This window comes from Onychostoma macrolepis, chromosome 03, assembly GCF_012432095.1.
Source record: "Onychostoma macrolepis isolate SWU-2019 chromosome 03, ASM1243209v1, whole genome shotgun sequence".
In the NCBI taxonomy this organism is placed as follows: domain Eukaryota; kingdom Metazoa; phylum Chordata; class Actinopteri; order Cypriniformes; family Cyprinidae; genus Onychostoma; species Onychostoma macrolepis.
The window spans coordinates 27,403,436-27,421,336 of NC_081157.1; the positions used below are offsets into that span (position 1 = coordinate 27,403,436).

The window sequence follows — 17,901 nt, forward strand, 5'->3', positions numbered from 1 at the left end:
AATATAAACGCGAATAAACACTAATTATAGGGAATATAATATGTTATATATACATAGAACTGTCAGGAACTATATATATGTTAAATTAAATTATTTAAATGTTAAGAATTGTATAGTCAGTATCGGAAATATAACATAGAAACGTACGCGGAACTACAATTTGGTGCATCACAGAAATATTCCGACAGCGTGTTTGTAAAAAAATGGATATAAGGAACGCAACAGAACTGTAGATGTTACAATTTTTTTTCAGAAATAACGTACCAGCTATGCCATAATTTTGTTTAAATTCATTAATGATTGAATAAACATGGAAAGAACCTGACACGTTTATGTCTCGTATTTCTGGATGTAACGTTAGACTTTTTTCGCTTGTTATCAGTTGAAAATGGATGAATTAAAGGAAGAAAACCTAAAGAATGTCGACGAGGCTGAGTTTGAGGAGAAAACTGTTGTAGATGAAATTAAAGAAGAGCAAGAAGAAGAAGAAGAAGAAGAAGACGAGGAGGCATTGCCACACTCTGAATTTCTTGACATCTTTGAGGAAGGACTGGCTCTGATGGTCCAGGACCCTTTACTGTGCGATCTGCCAATTCAGGTCTACAATCAAACAACAATGAAGAGTTTGTTTTAATAGAATAATACTGAAACAAGCTACATGTTTGAATGTATTAATTCATAAGTTCTAGAATTCCGAATCTTTTCTGATCTTCAGGTCACGTTGGAGGAGGTGAACTCTCAGGTGGCTTTGGAATATGGTCAGGCCATGACTGTTCGTGTTTGTAAGGCTGATGGAGAAGTCATGCGTGAGTTTTCTTGGAATTGGTTTTTAATTTCTATACATTTATTGATTCTAACTGGAGAAAATCTCTTCACAGCTATTGTGGTTGTGCAGTCTGCTACGGTTCTAGATCTCAAGAAAGCCATTTGCAGATATATGGAGCTAAAACAACAACGAGAGGGAGGTGTCAAGCACATCGGCTGGTGAGACATGAAAAAAGTATAGGATGTGATTTTTGTATATGCTTTTTTTTAACCCCTAATTTACTTTCCCTGTCAAGGAAATACGTGTGGAGGACATTTCATCTGGTCTTCAATGGAGAAAAATTAGAAGATGACAAAAGAAAGCTGAAGGAGTGAGTCCAAATAATCTGTTGCTTTTGTAGAAATGTGTTAATGTGTGTATTCATTTGGTGCACAGTAATTGCTGTGCTTTGAACTATGATATGTTTTGATTGTGTTTCCTCTGTCCTCAGCTACGGGATCAGGAACAGAGATGAAGTGACCTTTTTGAAGAAACTGAGAAGGAAATGAACAAATGAAGTTCTGTTTAATGGCTGAAATTTGTAAATAATGAATAGACATTTAAATGAAATGTTCATCCAAAAAGTAAAAAAACTCATCCTCATGGTATTCCCTACCAAATACCGTTCCCTGTATTTTTTCTGTGGAACAAAAATGAAAAAAAACAACAACAACAATTTGAATTGAATTTTAAATTATGTAAATGATGACTAAATTGTTTAAGGTAAACTTATCCTGTGAAGACAACACTTGTTGAAGCAATTATTCTAACAAGTAACTTAAATAGATATTCTTGGAGTACATTTTATAAAGACTCTTTGTTCCTTTTAGTGAGACAGAAACCCAAACTGTCACATTTGCAAAGATGCAAATGTGTGAAAGTCCTCCTTTTCAAAGATGCCTGGTTATTAACATGTATACATGGTACAGCCACAAAACAGCTGATTCACTGGAAGTAAATGTCTCATAAAGTGCTTACAAAAATTATATTTGTGTATTTTATGTTGCTTTTATATTGATCAAAATAATTAAACCTGAACATGGTGAAAATTAGTTGTTTTCAAAAGTGCAATTTAAGTCCCATTAATGTTGCTTTTTAAAATGCTTAATATTATAGTCTCACAGATTTGTCGCAAAACTGTAAATATCTGTAGTTTAAGACCCTTGTCCCTTGTAAACCACACACTTTAAATATTACGGACATGTTCCTCATACTGTTCCGCTACAGTGTGACCAGCCTCTTATTTCCTTATTACTGCAATGTGAAGAGCGACTGAAGAGACACTGCAGCACACATGGGTAATTATTAAAATATATTACTTTTTTATTTTAATTTTGTACTTGCACTAGGGTTGAACAGTATTTTTCATATCAGGAATAAACTATTGTATTAAACAGTTCTTCTTGACTGGACGCTACAGCTCATTTCTGTTATGAAACTATTGTATCTATTTCAGAGTGGATGCTTTATGAAGGTTTGAGGCTTTTGCAGTTTAAGTGAACCGTCATCTCAAACTTCAACATGCCTGATGAACAGCTGACGAACATTTTTGAGGAGCTGAACCGGCTGTCCTTTCGCAGACAGCAGCTGATTGACAAACGCAATATCTTGGCAATGCTCATCCAGTTCAAGCGAAACAATGGCCAGAATGAGCAACGTGAGTCCCATTAGCTGGAACTACTTGATAACAGAAGCCAAATAAACAGTGAAAGACATTTACGGATTATTCCTAAATAAAGAATTTGGTTATATATGTAAATATAGCGATTTCTCATGGTATAGTGTTACAATATGTAAGGAAAAACTAATGTTGCTTACACGATATCTTGTAACCAACAGAGTATTCCAGAGAGACTAAAGAACTTAAAGAGATTGAAGAACAGCTTAAAGTTCTCACTGAAAAAAAGCTTGAACTGGGGAATTTGCAAGAAAGTTTGGGAGGCAATCATTTAATAGGTATGGCACTTTGATATCTTGATATACTTAAACATTTGGAATTTGACCTCCTGTATTTGTATTTGAAGGTGCAGTTCTTTATATGTCCTTGTGTTTTTATTATTTCAGACACAACTGTTTCATCTATAGACAGTCCGCCGTCTTTTCCAGGTTAGTAGGTTTTGACACTAGTTTCAGTGATGGTAAGATGTGATGTTTTTTGAGACAATTACGCAAATACAAAATCCAACAGGACTAGAGCTTCCTGAAAGCGGCTCATGTTTGTTTTTTTCAGCTCCGCAGGTGATTCTGGATGTTGATCAACTTCCTCGACACTCAGCTCAGACGCAGTGTCCATTCTGTCGCCAGTATATAACCACAGACGTCACAACCAAATCTGGCAGTGCGACTTATATTGCGTGTCTTATTTCCATTCTTTTTTGGTGAGTTGAACTGTCGTCTGATATTTTACTTTATTTATTCTTATTTATGTCCACTATGCCACTGTGTGATGACTATTAAGGGTTAAACATGACATATTTTGTCTCTTGTGTAGTTGTATAGCTGGCTGCTGTGCCATCCCGTTCTGCATGGATAGATGCAAAGACGTCGTTCACAAGTGTCCAAAATGTCGGAGTCACATAAAAACATGCAAAAAGCTCTGAGGAGTGGAATTTCTGAATCCCGTAATGTGAACTAAACTGAAAAGGTTGATGGAACTGAAACTGAAAAGTTTCAGCCGGTGTCATCCTGAACGTTTTACAGGGACAGTCCCCATGGAATTACCCTTTCTTAAAAGATACGATGGCGATATCTCACGGTTCGCTCTTTGCGGGGACTAAGCCAACGTTTCGGTTTGCCTCAAAATTTACCTCCAGAACTATCCATACCGAAAGGAAAATGTAAGACGTATGAATCTTCCGTGAGATTTCAGTCTTCTGATTTGAACTTAAAGAACATTCAATGACAAATTTGAATTTTGGGTTGAATATTTGCTAAAGCACTGAACACTTTCAGGTTGTACAGGATTATAAAAAATGGAATCAAGATGCATTTAGGGTTTCTGAGGTTTTAAGAGGTTTTGAAATGCATATGTAAAATTAAGTCTTGGAAAAACTGAAAACAATTAAGTGAGTTTATGCTTACAACAATAATAAATATCTGCAAAGATGTGGTTTAATTAAGCTGATTTTTCAGAGCCTATTTGCAGATATTTAGGGGCCAAGCACTGAAGGTCTGTAGATACCGATTGTATCCTTTAGTCGTCGTCTTCTCGCTCTTGAGTCTATGGCAGCACATAGAACCGTATGGTAAAAAGTTGTGAATTTTGGCACATGTATAGAGGACAGTCTGAGCATTAACCACAGCAGATTTAGTCTTTAACGCAATTCCTCTAGCGCATGACATTTTGAGTTTTCTGTAAAACCTACTTTTTCAAATTCCTCCTAGACCATTAGTCTGATTTACATAAACAATTGAACCAGATCATGTTCAGACAATGCTGACAAAACAACAACATGGAATTCAAGTTGATTAGCCTTGAATAACAAGCAATGAATGAATGAATTCAACAAAAAGCACAAAAATGGACGAAAGGCTATATCTATGCAACGCTTTTTTATATTCAGACCAAACTCCGTGTGTATGACAACCATGACCTGAGGGTACATGCACAGTTGTGGCACAGTGCCACCTAGTTGTCAGGTGATGTGAAAAAATTGATATTTTTGCTTAAAACGTCTGAACAGTTAGGTCAAAAATCAAGACCACAACTATCTCTTTAGATTTGGTGCAGCTTACCAAATTGATTGATACCCAATTTTCCCATTGTTGGCCATTTTGACTTTAGCTTTGCTATATTTTACGAAGGCATTATCATGTTGTTGTGAAACTCTGTATTTGTCTTTGGTACCATGCCCTGATGGTACTCAAAAAGTCTCAGGGCAGCACCACCGTGTGGTCAAAAAATACTAATAGCTTTTGATTATTTTTGTCATGAGACTGGTCTTGATATATTTCCTTGGATCATGCCGAGAATATTGATACCATCGATACTAATTACACCACAAGTGTCCAGTCTGCCATTTTGATTTTCTTTGAAAACCTGCTTCTCCTCCCAAACCACTGGCCCGATTTTCACCAAATTTGACTTCTAATCATCTTCAGACTTGCTTGTCAAGTAAATGCATCTTGATTTAAGGATGTTTAGACATTTCCAAAGAACCATTTCCATTTTTTTTAATTTTTTTTTGTGGTGTGATCAAAAGGTACAGTAAAGTAATTTCCACATTCTAGTGGTTGGGAGCAGAGCTATTCAAACCTTAAGCTGTATTTATTTATTTATTTTGTAAAATAAATTAAAAAGTAATGGAGGTTAGTTGAAAGCTGTACTTTCGAATTTTGAAGTATTACTAAATCTGGGTACACACAAGATAATCGCGCTGATTTTGGGCCGATTTCTCCCCTTCCGACAATCCGATTATCTTGGTGGTTCTAAAGATTATCTTATCAGATTTTCCTGTGGTGTGAGGTGTGTTAAGAGTGACTGAATCTGCTCAGAAGAACGGGGGAACCCCAAGGACACCACACACTATATTTTTGGTAATTTTTGTCATGGTGGTCTTTCACATTTTGAAGATCTTATAAGATTTTAAAAAATCTTTTGGTGTCCCCCCAGCATAATACAAGCCATTCTTTCCTACTTAGACATTTACATTTTGAAAACATTGTGTTGCCTTCAATTTATTCCTTAAAAGTTCCTTTACTGGGTCTTAAAAAGTGTAACATTTACCTTTATAAAATCTGCAGAAACCCAGTCAGTACTTTAACAAATGCCTGATTCTGTTTGCATGTAGTAGAGTACGAGTTCTTCAGCTGGTTAAAATCAATTCTATCTAGTTCTGTTGGTTACGTTTGGTTAAACATTTTTATCTTTGGTAAACTGTCAAATGTTAAGTCTATTTATTGTGTTGTTAGCTTTGCTAAATAAAGGTTATGTGGGGCCAGAACATGGTTCTGTCCTTTGGAAGGCCAAACAAGTAGTTTCAAATACAGAAACATTTTAATGATAAAAGGCTGTATATACACAAAGATATGTACAAAGATAACCTCAAAACATTATTTACAGTTGCACAAATACATTTATATAAAATGTATATTGTAAAATATATACACTGTGCAAAATCTGAGGCATACAACCTACATCGCACTTCAAAGGGTCAGTAAGATTTCATATATTTCTCTTTTCCTCTTCATAACAGAGCAATTACTCTGATGGACATATTGAAAAAAGATACACAAACCCTAATCGTCTTTAGATGTTCATTTAAGGTCTTATGATAGGATTTTACTACACCGTGGGTCTTTTTTCACTCTAAAAAAAATACATGTAGAGCCATAAAATGTGTGATAATAAAAAATGTGTGTGAAAACTACATAAATGCAGTAAAATGGTACGTTTACAAAATTAAAAGCTTTGGGTCTCTGATAGAGACAGATCTATGATATCCCTTTAGAAATTACATTTCTAAATATAGAAATACATTCTTTCATTTTGACAACATGTTTGGATAAGCAACTGATTGTCAGTAAGTTCAGTCCAAGGTCAAGTAAGTGCACTATTTGGCATGTTTGGCATATTTTCACAGAGTGTCTAAAGAGAAATCTGCTATTACATTTGCCAAACACTGAAGAAAAACATTTCGTAGTGATCCATCTGAAGGGGAGTGGTGATAAGAAAATCATTCAGCCGTCTGTTTCAAACTGTTCCAGCAGATGACGCTACATTGTCACATTTCATAGAAAAAAAAAAAACTAAATTATTCTTACAAATAACTGAGAAGATGAGGCTTAGGTACATTAACAAAGGCAAATTACCTGCCAGCTACCTGTACTTCAGTGGTTATGAAGAAAGACGCTCAAATTCTGTGAAATACAGTCAATTTCAGTTCATTTACATCCAAAAAAAAAAACCACACATCATCTGTACTGCAGGAAAGAGCCTGACCAAATCAAAATGCAGCTGCTCTCTGATGTCATTCTGATCTGAATATGAAAATTTCACTGGTCCTGTTTAGTGTTGTTTCCCTGGTCAAGACACACCACAGTGGCAGTCCGGACTGTAAGAGCTGATCCCTTGTCCACTCTATCTCTACTCTTTTGATAGGGATAATAATGGCCCCTAGTCGGGCGTTTGTGTGCCTCTCTCCCTCCCTCTCTTTGGCCCCATGCTGGGTTTGGTAAACAACCTCGCTCTGACCTTTCCCAGTCTATGCACTGGATGATTTCGAATGTTTAGAAATTGAATGTTATTATTTAGCTGCCACAATTTCGAGTACCCTAATGCAACAGTTAACAGCTCATTGACTATGGCAGTTGAATGTGAATGATCCATTAAACAGGTTCCTTCAATGAAGGTGACATCACATTTGTAACAATTACCATGGCACGATGTTTCCATCACAAAAGTCTGACATTTGCAAACTCTGTAGTTAAAATAATAAGTATGTCATTATGTTGTTCCAAACTCATATGGCTTTTTTCTTCAACAGAACACAAAAGATGGTATTTTATAGAACGTTTCAGCTGGTTTTTGTTAATACCATCAAGTTAATGGGGTCCAAAACTTTCAAGCTCCAAAACGGACATAAAGGTAGCATGAAATGAATCCATATGAATCATTTTGTATAATATGCAGCTTTTGATTGATTGGGCACATGACATGCAACATTCAGTGAGGTTTGACATTTAAAGTTGTGATTAAATGCAAGTCTTTTGTATTGTGACATATCTGAGTGAACCATGTTACTGAAAAATAAATAAAAAGAAAATGGAAAAGTTCTTGAAACCAAATTTAACTTGGTCTCTGTATGCACTGATTAATGTTTTGGTATGGTTTGAGAGTTAATAAAGATCTGTTTATCATAGAAAGTAATGGTGCAGCTTCAGAAAGCTTTGAATATACCAGTCAAGTCATATGGATTAATTTTATGCTACCTTTATGTCTTTTTTGGAGCTTGAAAGTTTTGGATCCCAATGACTTTTTATGGCAAAAAAACAAACAGCTGAACAAGATTCAAACCATCATCTTTTGAATTCAGAAAGAAAGAGATACAAGTTTGGAATGAGAACAACACTTTTTGAACTTACTATCCCTTTAACTCTATAACTACAGAGTTTCTGGACAACGCAAATAGCAAAAGCATTATGATTGTACTTGTAATCCTTACTTTCCCCAAAATATGATACATTTAAAATATGTTCTGTCTTAGGTAAGAAATTATACTTTTCAGAATCTAAAAAAACATTCTAACATTCAATATAGGCCAGCAGTTTCAAAGACTGCTTCAAAATATGAAAAGCAGAAGTTCACTGTCTAAATATACAGGTGAAAAAAAAAAACCTCTCTCTACATTCTTCTTCGGCTTTAAAAGAGGTGTTGGTGACAATAACAGCACGCAAACCTGCACATATAGGAGCAATTGAGAAAAGCTGATGCTACACTATCAGTGGTTTACACACAGATCCTCAGAACCAACCACAGATCTTTTCAGAACGTCTCCAGTCTCCATCCCTTTGTGAGCTCAGTCCCAGTGTAACTGTAAATCAGTGGAGTCCAAGAAATCAGATGAAAAGACTGCAGTTGGTGAGGAGATACCAGCAGGACCTGGAATCGTAAGGTCCAACCACTCCATGTTGTCGAGGCCTGCGTCTTGCAGAGGGAGGGCAGAAGGTGGCGTGTCAGTGAAGGTCAGATCTGAAGTGTCCATTGGGGAGTGGGGCCGCTCCAGCAGCTGGTTTTTAAGCTCCTCCATCAGTCTCAGGGTCCGTGGCTCAGCGTCCTCCAGCAGGGCCTCCAACTGGTTATCAGAGGCCAGGGCTACCATTTTGGGTGGAGGCGCTTGGATTTGGTTGGGCGTGAGGGCAACGTGTATCTGCGGGGGAGGACGAGACAGCACTGTGTTGATGGGCAGGGTGGTGATGTTTGCCGTCACTGGAAGAAGTTTATCCAGAGAAGGATCCTGCCTGGATAAAGGGGATATTTCTGGGAAAGCACAGAAAACGGTTTAGTTATAGAAACCTATTGTAGCTGAAATCAAAGAGCTGTTTTGACTTTTCTCACCTCCACTCTCGATCAAAACATCAAACAAATCGTCCATGTGCTGACTGGTAGCAGTAGGAACCTTTATGGAAGAATACAAGGTATTAAGACAACAGGAAGTGTTCAAAATAGATTACCAAGTGTGCAATATTAGTACTGTGCCCTTCAAATGGAGTTGGAAATATTCGGATTCAGAGCACATGAATGACAGAGGGAAGTCATATTTTGGTGTGGGAAAGTCTGTTAACCTTAATCCCAGAGCATTCTTCAGTTTTTATGCGTATGCCAGGGACAGGGTATGCGTACAGTATACATGACATAAATTTCATCATCAGCATATTTTCTAATGACGTATTCTTGCACTAATTCATCTGTCTACAAGGTGGCGCCACTATATTCATATTTGAAAAAGAAACGGAAGAGATGAACCATAACAACAAACTACTAGAGACGGTAACAACAAAAGACACCAGCGTTGATGGGCCACAACTCTAGATTATAGGAGTTCGAAGACATTTTTATCAGATATAACTTCTGGAGAGAAATGTCACGGACATTGTACAAAGATGAAACTTTCCCTTTTTTTGTGCTGCCGCACACTATCAAGTGGTGCATACTTTGAATGGCTGTGTGTTTGCCTGTCAAAACTAAACTATACTTTGGGGTTAACTTTAAAATTACCTGCATTGTGGCTTGTAGACCTCTGGTCTGTTTGACGGCCTCCTCATAACGGGGTGGGTCTTTGCTCTTTGGGCTGCGGTGATTGGGAAACGTCGTTGGCTGAAGGATATAGTTGAGCTGACAGGGCGAGGAAGGCTGAACAAAGCATATAACATTCAAACTGTGTAATAGGGGTTACTAGGCAGAGTTCTAGAGTACTAGACAAGAAAAAAGTAAAGTATACAAGAGGATCTTGGCCTAAAACATATACATGCATTAGACAGATTTGAATGCCTGTGCAAACTTGCCACAATTTTAAAGTGTTCTGTTCTGATTTTATGATCGTTAGCTAGCAAGTTGAGTTGAAGAAGCTGAAGAAGACTGTTTACTCTCCCAGTGTGTAGATAGTTTAATACCCAATACAGCGCCCCTTGTGGCAAAACTGAGAAAGCATTGTGTGCTTGTTTTGCATTACCAGTTCTAAACCATTTTTAAGTGCATTGAAATGTAGCTTGTGCCAGCTAGGAGAATGTGTGTTCATGTACTTGCGTATGCCGAGTATGTTTCAGAACGTAACAGAGTGGTCAGTTTGTCTTACTTTGTTTGTAGGTCCATTTGTGTGTCTGGGCGAGTTGAGGAAGCACTGGGGCACGTCTGCCATGGGTTGGCTCTGGTTCTGCCTGTACTCAAACCCAGAAGAAGAGCTTCCACACAGGGGTAAAGCCTGTAAACAAATGCAGCAGGAGGCAGTTTTAGGCCCAGTGCACTGTGAAAGTAAGAAAATCTGTGTATATCAGTGTGTAAACAGAGGCCTCTTGTTCTCGAACCAACCCTGTGTCTTAGTGATAAGTGCTCTTTCTGATTTTCTCTGCACTCTCTACTTCTGTCACCTATTTAGTCAGGTCTGCGTTTGATGTAGTTGAGAGGGTAATGCATCACCTGAACTCAACTGCTATTGCCAGGGCAACATCAGAGATAAGCACAGAATGTGTTGCAGGCCTCAGAAAGGCTTTCCATTTCAACCTACGTGCCAAATCAGAGAGAAATGCGTCTGGGCCTTGTCATCACAATAGTGAGCTGAACTGGATTTATGAAGTGCGGGAACATTAAAAGCAAGAGGAAAGGTTAAGATCTACAAGCACCCTAAAGTATACATACATAAAACAACTTGGATCATATGGTGTATTCATTTCTAACTGTTGTATTAATGTTTCTATTTTACTGCAAAGTAAAATATCATTATTTGTGATTTGTTGTGTCTTTTCAATTAGAATGCATAATGGATATCGTAATTACCTTGTACGTCTAAAGTAGCTCATAGCTCATATATTGCCCTGTGTCTGGGATAAAAAGATGCGCTTGAAAATGCCACAAAGACTACAGCCAATGGTCAACCAGCACACATGTTCTAAGCCTGCTTGAGAGGAAATTACTCTCCATACCAGTAGATGGCAGTAATCACTACATGATTTTCAATAGGAAGAGTCGCTGACAACTCTGGTTGTGAAATGTAGTTTGAAGACAAGGCAAACGTGAGAATTGATACAGGAAATAATGTAAATTCACGTGAGAGACAAGCGTTCTCGCACAAGCATGGATTTATTAGTCAAAAATGGTAGCCCGCAAAAAGCCGGCAAACCAAGTCATCTGTACACTGATATGCAGTGAAAAAAGTGTGAACCCAGCATTAAACTGAACAGCTAATCTAAATGGTCTCTCACTAATAGACTGTGCTGCAAACCCAACATGCTCAGTCGCCCGAAAAGCTAATCAATGACAGCTGGACATTGGCCGTTTGGTGTGGCACGGTCTTTGTTAGGGTGTCAGTTATTAGGGTGTTCAGGGTGGTTGCAAAGACATTTCTATAGGACTGGTAAAAGTGCTTTGAGTGTTTGATAGTGTGCTGCCATGCAGTTGATAGGGCAGTGTTCTCAAACTCAATTCCTGGAGGGCCACAGCTCTATACAGTTTTGCTCCAACCCTAATCAAACACACCTGATTTAGCTAATCAAGGTCTTCAGGGGGGCTGTTTCATAAAAGACGCTAAGAAAAGCGGGGATTAAAATCCCAAACCTGACTTGAAATAACCTAACAAATTAACTAAAGCGGTTTCATAAACGGCAATTTAAGTTCACGCAATCTCACTAATTCGATCCAGGTTCAATGAGTCAGGATAATTTGATGTGCACGCTTATTCTTAATCAGCCCTTAATGTTGATCATGGATCAATTGATCCACCATGGCAAACAGCAAGTCGTGGGAAGTCATGGCCTAATGGTTAGAGGGTCGGACTCGTAATCCAAATGTTGCGAGTTAGAGTCTCAGGTCCGGCAGGAATTGTAGGTGGGGGGAGTAAATGTACAGCGCTCTCTCCACCTTCAATACCATGACTGAGGTGCCCTTGATCAAGGCACCGAACCCCCAACTGCCCCCCGGGCGCCACAGCATAAATCAGGGCTTGAAAACAAACAAACAAAAAAAAATTCAATCGGTTCACTCAGAGCAGATTCGATATTTTAACGTTTCTATTCCTGCACTCCTCATGTATTATCGTTCCTTTCTTCGCCTATAATAATAATAATAATAATAAAAAATTAAAAAAATTACAGCGTTTTCTTTACTCAAAAAAAGAAAGAAAAAACAACAAATCTGGTATCTTAACCCTCTGCGCTTAATCATAGCCAATACAGCATCGTCTTTTATAGATTTTGGCCAAATGTAGCCTACTAAACAAAAGAAAAAATCTGCTAACGCTTTAACGACATTAAAGTATTTTTTCAAGATATTTAAAAATGTTTGCTGCATTGTTAAACGCTCTTATAAAATTGCGTTTTGAGGAGAAAAAAAACAAAAAAAAAAAACAGGCTAATTCGTATTTTATGACTACATTCAGAAATAATGTAGGCTAAAATTTGGATTTTGGATCGTGTCACAAACCGAAACTCAGCTCTTTTTTTATAATTTTTTATTTTTATTTTGTTTTGTTAATCTGTGAATGATTTAAGTGAAATATTTTGTGCATATAGCCTATACATATTCCTTTTTATGTAAGCCTATAGTTTATTCTGTTTTCTCCGTTCACAGAAGCGCTGCAGGTGCGTGTAATCTGTTGAATCCATCTTACACTATCCTAGGATAAACTCTAATGCCGGTGCATTGCCATTGCGAGTTCACAGCTGAGTGCGGGCGGCATTTCACGCGTTGGACCTACTACTTTAATTCGTGATTGGTTGACAGCAAGTTTCAAATATTAAATGGAATGATAAAATAACGTTATTAACCGGTTAATGGTCATTTCAAATTTTTTATTCCGTTCGGAACTATAAAATGTGGTTTGGTTTCTGGTTCTTTTCCGGTTTTCGTTTTCGTTCCTTGAACCGGTTCAGAGCCCTGGCATAAATGGCTGCCCACTGCTCCGGGTGTGTGTGTTCACTGCTGTGTGCACTTTGAATTTGTGCTCTGCATTTAACCCATCCAGAGTATGGGTCACCATACTTGGCCACATGTCACGTCACTTTCAAATATTTGTGCCATTTAATGCATTTGAGACATTGTGTTTTCCTCAGTGCATATTTGTTGTTGGACATTTGATCAGTTAAAATGTAGTCTGATTTCTATTATTTATTTTCATTTTTAATTCAGTGATTTTTTTGTTCATTTGCTTGATGTAAATCGCACAGAAGTGGTTTGCTTACTTGAGGTGGAGATGGCGTCTGATTTGAATGCTGTTGTAACATTGTATTGTTGGACGTCTGTGTTTGCAGAAGTGGTGTTTGTATGATGCTTTGAGCCAAACTGGGCATTGTTGGTTGGAGAACTGTCTGCGCCTGCAAAAAGTATAGAGAAAAACTCCAAATAAGATATTATTTTATACATTTTCCGCACTGACATAGAACTGGCATTTCATGAAAGTTCAGAGACCTGTGTGTTGATGGGATTGTTGGGCAGGCTGATGGGCAGCAGGATTTGTGCAGCTGGCTGAGTGTTGATCAGGGTCTGCTGATGCAGCACTTGGGGGACTTGCTGGGTGTTGATATAGAACTGCTGGACTGGGGTGTGGTGCCGCTGGGCATGTGGCTCTTCCTGTTTCACACCTGTAGTTTGCCGCAGGGGACTCTGCTTGGACTTGCAGCTCATGGAGGCTCCGTTCTCCTCTTTAACCTGGACTGATGGATTGGGTTCAGGGTGCTGCCCTCCGCCCTGCTGACTCCTCTTCTCCACCTCCAGCTGCATCTTTAGCTCCTCCACCAGCCGCTGCTCCTGCTCCAGCTTACGCATGAGTTCCTCAATCTGGCGCTCCTTCTCGTGAAGGCGCTGGTCTTTTTCGGACACCTTGATGTCCATGGTCATGTCTTCAGGTGCGAGTTTGAGGGGTGAGGTGCCTGTTGGTGGACGGGCTGGAGACAATGTAAATAGAGCTTTGATGGGACTGTCTCTGCTGTCCTCCATACTCATGTTGGAGGCCTCAGGAGAAACGGGTGGAGTTGTGCTCATGCTGTCAGGCTGCAGAGAAGCTTTGGAGATGTTTGTATCCATGGTTGTAGCAGATTGAGAGCTCTCCTGGTGGGCCTTAAGCCTTTCTATGAGATCTGTTTTGGTGCCGGATACAGGAAGTCCTCGCAATTTCAACTCCATCTTAAGCTCAGCCACCTACAGGTTCAAAGAACAGCTGTACTTCTGCATACTTATTTATTGTAGGAGCAGGAAATAAAATCAGCATGTTACCCACCTTCATCTCATCTAGGTTGGTAGGCAGAGACCCGGTTTTACGACCGGTCACCGTATTGTTGGGACGTGAAGGAGCCGCATTGGGCAGAGATACCACAATGGGAGCGGGAAGATTTGGGCTGGTGCTCAATGTGATGTTGGGGCAGCTGTTCTGACTCTCAGCTGCTGGCCTGTAGAGGATGAAGGATTTTAAATGCAATGGGAATTTCCTGTTCCCTCATTTACAATAAACGGTCTTTCTACACAATAGAAGCAGAGGTATATCTTGCAGCAACAGAAGCCAAAATGGAAAATAATTTGAGGAACTGCCGTACTACAGCTGGGGTGATGACAGGTCTGTTAGACATGATTAGTCGGTGAAACCATTATTTAAAGTCTATCGCTCATAGCACACAACGCTCACATTCTTTTCCGAGTTACATACTTCTGCTGCAAAGCAATCAGGCTCACAGTAAATCCTTTTAGTGTCAGAGCTGAAACTGATATATCAGAATCATATGCAACTGCAACTGCACTGGTCCGTAACCAATGATTCAACTGAACTGACATTACACAAGTGAACTAGCATTATGTTTTTAAGCCATGTGCACAAAGTGCCTGTGTTGGCATTGAGCTCTATGAAGTGAAGTGCCAAACTACAGTGTCCATAAAAAGTGATGTGCGTCAACTTGCTACAGTAACAATCTGCACAATGTACACATAAAAAGGCCAAATGTAATTCTTGTATATACTGGAAAAATATACAGTGTTCCATCCCCTGCTCAATATTCTCCTTCAACATAATGTGCAAATTGAAGGCTATACAAAACAAATATAAAAGTATAATTGTAGGCTATGCTAAACATTAATTCACACAAAAACTATCCTAAAGACAGACAGATTAAATCATTAAATAATAATACTACTAATACAAGAGGTATCATGTTCTGCTAGAACACATTCATTCTTCTGAAGACATTACTGTCATTTATTTATTCTATGAATATATCTCTATATGTCTCTCATAACAATTGTATTAGGAGTTAAATGTATGATTTCAATGAAGCTGAATTAAAGTCCTAAAACTAAATATTTTGTCCAAATTATATTATCAGTCTTTTTGCAAAATGCAAATACTCAATTTGTAACATCAAAATGCAGCTATGAAATGCAAGGAAGGAACTGGAGGAAAACGAGCATTAAACAGCACACACATTTAACATTAAATTAAGTTGTCTTGTGCTTTGGATCGCTTGAGCTGTCCACTTTTCTTGCAGCAAAGCATTTTTTTTTTTCAGAAATGTGTTTTTCATTAAATGTAGAATTACATCACTGACAGAGTTTACCAAATAATCAGTAATTAAATTTGTTCCTGTTTATCCAGATTCAAACAACATGTTATGACATCGAAAAAATAATCAGCATAGTATACTCATGTTATATCATTCTATTAACATATGTGAATTATTAAACAAATTGATTGTGAAAAACGCTTTTCATGTTGAGGTTTTAGTGACACAAGGTGCTTATGATAAGGGTTGCATGTTATGTCGGAAACTATAGGCCTATTGGAAGTGTGACATACTTGAGTGGTGCTGGTAATATGGCCTGGTAATTGTAATGCTGTTGCTGTTGACTGAGAATCTGGAGCTGCAGGAACTGCTGCTGTTGCTGAAGCAGCTTGGCATATGCCGAGTCCATCGGGGCTTCATTAGGTTCCTGCTTCTGGTCAGGTGGGATGTACTGGTGATACTTGAGCTTCTTAATTCGTGGTTTGGGTTCTTTATTCTTCTTGCTTCGGCTCTTGTCACTGGAATGTTTGGGCTGACTTTGCTGCATGGAAACAAGGGCAGAAGAACTGAACAAAAGGTGTCCACCTGAAATCCCACAGTTAACACCCTTGCGCTTCTGCAAATCTATTTGCTTTGTGATTTTTAGGTGATTGCAATAATGTTTCAACTAGCTCAATTCTCTTGCTAACAGAGATGCCAACACTGAGAATACCAGAAGCTGAGAGATTTGTGGGCAAAACCGCAGGTTTGTGACCGCTGTGAATAGGCAGGACTTGTATGAACATCTACCTAAAATCACAGGAAGAGGAAACAGGATGTGTGGAGGTGACATGACCCTCATTGTTTCAAAATACGGAGTCACAGGATACACATGAAAATGGTTTGGCTTCTGGGGAAGGGAGTTGAAAGTCATCGATGTAATAACACAATTTCAAGCTGGCTTATGTGTGAGCAGGTTCCCGAAGCTCCACTGGGTCAGCAGTGACCCTCTGTCATGGAGAAAATATGCGCAGTATGCTTTGAAGGCATGGATTATGATAAATGCACAAGTTATTGCCTGACTCCTGTTTCTATGTCCCCAGCTTCAGTTTGTTCTTCTCCGCATTATGAGTGTGAATGTTTCATTTAACCTCCAATTGAAGACAGAAGACGGCTGCTAGCACTTCTAGCTCTACATCTGCTGCTCTTCTGAAACTGATTTGGCCTAAGGTACCTTTGAAGTTGTTGTAAACAAGCTTTTTAGAGTGACAAACAACAGCTCTACTGCTCTCCTGTCTTTACGCTGTGGTACCATACGCTATATATATATATATATATATATATATTATATATATATATATATATATATATATATATATATATATATTTTTTTTTTTTTTTTTACTAAATATTTAAACTACTGTTCACATGTTTAGGGTCAGTATTATTATTATTTTTTAAAGATATTACTACTTTTATTCGGCAAGGATGCATTACATTTATCAAAAGTAACAGCAAAGATGTTTATAATAAATGCTGTTCTTTTCGCAGTTTCCACAAAAATATTAAGCAGCAAAGCATCGTATTAGAATGATTTCTGAAGGATCATGTGACACTGAAGACTGGAGTAATTATGCTGAAAATACAGCTTTGAAATCACAGGCATAAATTACATTTACAATACATTTAAAACTATTAAAACTGTAATAATATTTCACAGTATTACCTTATTGAGCATAAGAGGTATCTTTCAAAAACATTTGAAAAATCTTCCTGACCCCAAACTTTTGAATGCTAGTTTATATAAAATTCTATAAAAACTCTTTAGCATCAGTACTTTAATCTAACTTCGGCATTATCAATTTATTACCTCCTACTCTTTCAGTTTCACAGTCAGTGTGGTATGTTTCATTATTTAGCTGGAGTTGCTATTGTGAAATTAGCCAGTAATGCTGTGAGTCACTGACCCTTATCTCAAAAATAAACATAGGCAGGAAATGACATCATGGTGGTTAGGACATATGGTTTACCTTCACGAGGGTGGGTCCAGGCTTTGTGGGAGCAGCAGCAGTGACTGTCAGAGTGGAAGTCATTACTCTGCCATCTTCTACTGATGTTCTGTTCAGGAAGTCTAAACTCTGGGTTGTAGGTGGACACAGTTGATAAAAAGATATTAAAAGCCACATGGCCACAAGAAGGGACAGAGAGGTATAAATCTAACCAGCAACACAAGGCTGATGTCTGGATAATTTGTAGAGAAAACAGACACTACTTAGCTCTTCTGGAGAGCTTCATACTTCATATGATTTAATGAAAGCATTCTCTATCAGATCTTTTTATCATAAGCTAACCGTAAATATTAGAACTGAATATTTCTGAACTGGATATCAGTCTGGATGTGAATCTAGGGACCATTAAGACGC

At 38.2% G+C, this 17,901-nt stretch overlaps 2 protein-coding genes across 9 annotated transcripts in view; one reads left to right on the forward strand and one right to left on the reverse strand.

Moving 5' to 3' along the window:
- Positions 1–123: 123 nt before the first annotated feature.
- Positions 124–3,429, forward strand: snrnp25 (small nuclear ribonucleoprotein 25). Of its 2 annotated transcripts, XM_058770624.1 has the most exons (10): positions 124–598; positions 716–806; positions 879–984; positions 1,062–1,136; positions 1,257–2,103; positions 2,262–2,462; positions 2,645–2,761; positions 2,870–2,911; positions 3,036–3,183; positions 3,297–3,429. In XM_058770624.1, exons 1-5 carry the CDS (start codon positions 389–391, stop codon positions 1,312–1,314), a joined length of 540 nt encoding a protein of 179 aa, XP_058626607.1. In that variant the 5' UTR covers positions 124–388; the 3' UTR covers positions 1,315–2,103; positions 2,262–2,462; positions 2,645–2,761; positions 2,870–2,911; positions 3,036–3,183; positions 3,297–3,429. The 2 variants fall into 2 exon arrangements, with proteins under 2 accessions (XP_058626607.1, XP_058626606.1); XM_058770623.1 differs by lacking the exons at positions 124–598; positions 716–806; positions 879–984; positions 1,062–1,136 and having other exon boundaries at positions 1,312–2,103.
- mrtfbb (myocardin related transcription factor Bb) overlaps positions 3,296–17,901 on the reverse strand; it is a 40,457-nt gene continuing 25,851 nt past the window's right edge. For all 7 annotated transcript variants that reach the window (XM_058770616.1, XM_058770614.1, XM_058770617.1 and 4 more), the window contains 9 exons: positions 17,509–17,616; positions 15,793–16,040; positions 14,230–14,398; positions 13,422–14,150; positions 13,196–13,327; positions 10,099–10,224; positions 9,522–9,656; positions 8,862–8,922; positions 3,296–8,783 (listed from right to left, as the gene is read on the reverse strand). In XM_058770616.1, the coding sequence (XP_058626599.1) occupies positions 8,323–8,783; positions 8,862–8,922; positions 9,522–9,656; positions 10,099–10,224; positions 13,196–13,327; positions 13,422–14,150; positions 14,230–14,398; positions 15,793–16,040; positions 17,509–17,616 (2,169 nt within the window). In that variant the 3' untranslated portion in view covers positions 3,296–8,322. The remainder of the gene's footprint in view (positions 8,784–8,861; positions 8,923–9,521; positions 9,657–10,098; positions 10,225–13,195; positions 13,328–13,421; positions 14,151–14,229; positions 14,399–15,792; positions 16,041–17,508; positions 17,617–17,901) is intronic.

Excerpts from the sequence above, each read along its gene's own strand:
- snrnp25 (XM_058770623.1), top strand. The coding sequence starts at position 2,327 with ATGCCTGATGAACAGCTGACGAACATTTTTGAGGAGCTGAACCGGCTG. Across the intron at positions 2,762-2,869 it reads GGGAGGCAATCATTTAATAG|ACACAACTGTTTCATCTATA; the intron begins GTATGGCACTTT and ends TTATTATTTCAG. Across the intron at positions 3,184-3,296 it reads CTTATTTCCATTCTTTTTTG|TTGTATAGCTGGCTGCTGTG; the intron begins GTGAGTTGAACT and ends TCTCTTGTGTAG.